The sequence below is a fragment of the Cajanus cajan genome, chromosome 1, assembly GCF_000230855.2.
Source record: "Cajanus cajan strain Asha chromosome 1, NIPB_CcT2T_4, whole genome shotgun sequence".
Classification (NCBI taxonomy): Eukaryota; Viridiplantae; Streptophyta; class Magnoliopsida; order Fabales; family Fabaceae; genus Cajanus; species Cajanus cajan.
The window spans coordinates 35,102,777-35,106,355 of NC_138517.1; the positions used below are offsets into that span (position 1 = coordinate 35,102,777).

Below are 3,579 nucleotides of genomic sequence, written 5' to 3' on the forward strand. Positions count from 1 at the left end.
AGCCGTGAGGGAAAGGTCTGGAGAGACTGTACTCGCATCCCAATCCGGTATACGACAAAGCCGTGAGGGAAAGGTGTGGAGAGACTGTACTCGCATCCCAATTCGGTATATGACAAAGCCGTGAGGGAAAGCTCTGGAGAGACTGTACTCGCATCCCAATCCGGTATGCGACAAAGCCGTGAGGGAAAGGTCTGGAGAGACTGTACTCACCTCCTAATTCGGTATACGACAAAGCCGTGAAGGAAAGGTCTGGAGAGACTGTACTCGCATCCCAATCCGGTATACGACAAAGCCATGAGGGAAAGGTCTGGAGAGACTATACTTGCATCCCAATCCGGTATACGACAAAGCCGTGAGGGAAAGGTCTGGAGAGACCGTAGTCGCATCCCAATCCAGTATACGACAAAGCCTTCAGGGAAGCTGAGCTGCAAAAATACTCCCTCTTCAACAAAGCTACAAATAAAAGAACGCACTATCACAAGAGAAACAATGGATCATCTACTTGAAAATCGAAGATTAGATGTACAGTTCGTCATCCTTGCTACCCAATAGAGTATACAACCAACACTCAACTGCTCTAAAAGACAAGGACATGAGCAAGTACACCTATCCAAAAGAAGGAACGTAGAAGCGCCAACACCAAGGCGACGAGGAGGAGACCTGGACGAAATGTCTACGTCTTTACTTGCCTTTGGAAAAGCAACACATAGCTACTCCAAAGGACAAGTAAAGAGGGGCAGCTGTAGACACCCAATTTCGTCCGGGGGCACGCAAACAAGAAAATGGACCTACATCATGAAGGAAAGGAGCTCCCGAAGCAGGCAAACAACAAGACAGGATATCAGAAGGCCTAAAGGTCAAATAAGGTTGTTTTAGTAGCCCGGAACAGGCTGTTCCAGAATCAGAACGGGCCGTTCCAAACCTCGGAACGGTCCGTTCCAATATCAGAACGGGTCGATCCAACGTGATTAAAACACCTAAAAATCCAATACCGGAATGGGCCATTCCAATACCGGAACGGGACGTTCCAATACCGGAACGGGCCATTCCAATACCAGAACGGGCCGTTCCAGGATGCGTAACTTGAACATAACGTTCGGATCTGGAACGGGCCGTTTTGAATCTAGAACGGGCTGTTCCGGCCCACATCTGATGCCTACAAATTGAAGCCTCGGGCACAGTTCTCAAGGCGGCCAGAGATATTTCGAATAAGACTCCTTCGAGCACGAAAATTCTCTATCTCTCTCCCTTCTCTTGTATTTCTTGAGATTTGTGTCGCATCTCTATCTTCTCTCTCGCTCTTATTGTATTTCTTGAGATCTGTGAGGCATATTGTAGTGTGAAAGGTCGCCACAAAGCACCTTCTCCATATTTGAAGATCCAATAAAGCTCGTTCAAGAGGTATTTCGGTCAATCTTTTTCTCTCTCTTTTATTTCTCATCTTTATCTCTTTTTTTGTTATAACAAACTTCATAATGTAGATATTTTAGGGTTAATCGCTCAATTTATATTTTAAATATGTAAATAAATATTAATAAAGGGGATTCAATATTTAATTTCTTAATTCTTATTATGTTAACTTCATCATAGGGTACCGATTAAGGGCATTGTAGGGGGGCCTAATACCTTCTTACACGTAACCGACCCCCGAACTCAATTCTGGTTATCAAGGCCATTATTGGACCTTTAAAAATCTTTTCTTTTTTTCAATGTTTTGAGTAAAATATTGGTGGCGACTCCATGAACCTATTTTCAAAACCATTAATTAAGGATTAGTCTGGTATCCGGGCATTCCTTAATTAATGAGACTTTTAATAGGATGTCTAAACCATACGTCGCGAGATCGGAAATTTTCGGGTTGTGACAGATGGCGACTCCGCTGGGGACTTTATAAGAGGGTCAAGCCCAAATAAATGATGAAGTTAATAAAATAAGAATAATAGTTTAAATATTTTTCCCCTTTACTTTGTTTGTTTTATTTAGCTTTAATATTTGTTTGTCTGTTTAAATTATGCACTTGTTTGAATAAAATTGTACACAAACCATTGCACACAATAGTTTCCCCTACACACGGGGGCATGAGGGTATTAAACATAGGGAGTGGTTGACGTACGACCGGCCCAAGTTTGGCCTTGGAGCCTGCGAGCCTTGTCGGAAATCACATTCAAGGTGATAATCGGTTACTCTAGCCTGAAATACTGCGACAGACCTTAGAGTTTGCCAGGTGATGGTGACAAACCACAGTTTTGATGTTCAAGAGGCTGTAGATATGTGCTTGGTGCAAGACATCCAATTCCCCGCCAAGTTCAAAATCCCTGACTTCCAAAAGTACACTAGAGCCAGTTGTCCAAAAGGACATCTAACAATGTACTGTAGGAAGATGGCAGCCTACGTGGACAATGAAAAGCTCCTGATACATTGTTTTCAGGAAAGCCTTTCAAATGTCGCTCTCAACTGCTACATGCAGCTGGATGGAGGGAGGATCCAAACATGGAAACAGTTAGCCGATGCTTTTCTTCGTCGATTCAAGTATAACATCGACCTAATTCCTGATAGGTCTGATTTACAAAGCTTGAGCAAGAAGGGCGATGAGTCCTTCAAAACCTATGCACAGAGATGGAGAGAATTGGCTGCGCAAATAGAGCCTTCATTATCTGACAAGGAGATGGTGACAATGTTCATCAACTCTTTAAGTGAACCCTATTATGACAAGATGATAGGGAACACGTCGACCCTTTTTGCCGACATAGTCACTATAGGTGAAAGGGTTGAGCAAGGCTTAAAAAGCGGGAACATAGGGAAGGCTCCGACGAGTTATGACCCTAGGAAGATCTATGAAAAGAAGAGGGAAGAAAGGGTCCACGTCGTCATCTTTACTCCAAAAAGTCAAGTCACACCACAGGCAAAGCCTAGAGACGACAAGGTAGTAGACAAAATCCCCGTAACATACATAGAGCTACTACCCCAACTTCTAGAGGCTTCAATGATAGTCCAACTTCCTCCAACGAAGAAGATGGACCCCCCTTACCCGCCATGGTACAAACCTGAGGAAAGGTGTGACTATCACTTTAACTCTCCGGGGCACTCCGTGGAGCGATGCAAGGCCCTGCAATTCCGCGTGCAAGGACTTATAGACGCTGGGTGCTTGAAATTTGACACCAACACACCTAACATCGACAAGCACCCACTGCACAAGCATGACGAGGAATGACCTTGGAGTATAAGATTAAGAGATTACTAGAGTGGGGACTCTCTTTTTTTCAAAAAAAAATAATAATAAATAAATAAATAAATTTAAATTCATGCTCAAAACTCATGACCTTCGCCCATGGTCACGAGTTCAAAATAAGGGCTTGTATAAGTTTTTACATTTATCAATAAGATATGTCATTCCTACAAATCTCTATTTCATTCCCTTTTCCCTTTTATCACTAAAATCTAAAACAATCATAGTGCCCAAATACCAAAAAAAAAAAAAACAGACATGACTAAAGATAATAAAATTAATCAAAGCTTTGAACATCTACGACGTATCATCTGAGTCTATGGAGATCACTTCCTCGAAGTATAAAAGGATAA

The 3,579-nt window shown here is 42.6% G+C and overlaps 1 protein-coding gene across 1 annotated transcript; it reads left to right on the top strand.

Moving 5' to 3' along the window:
- The first annotated feature begins 2,227 nt into the window (after window positions 1-2,227).
- Window positions 2,228-3,211, top strand: LOC145954372 (uncharacterized). Its single transcript, XM_083068451.1, has one exon. The coding sequence runs from the start codon at window positions 2,228-2,230 to the stop codon at window positions 3,209-3,211; it is 984 nt and encodes a 327-aa protein (XP_082924577.1).
- Window positions 3,212-3,579: the final 368 nt, after the last annotated feature.

What these genes read in the sequence shown, in the direction of transcription:
- LOC145954372 (XM_083068451.1), top strand. Translation starts at nt 2,228, where the DNA reads ATGGTGACAAACCACAGTTTTGATGTTCAAGAGGCTGTAGATATGTGC.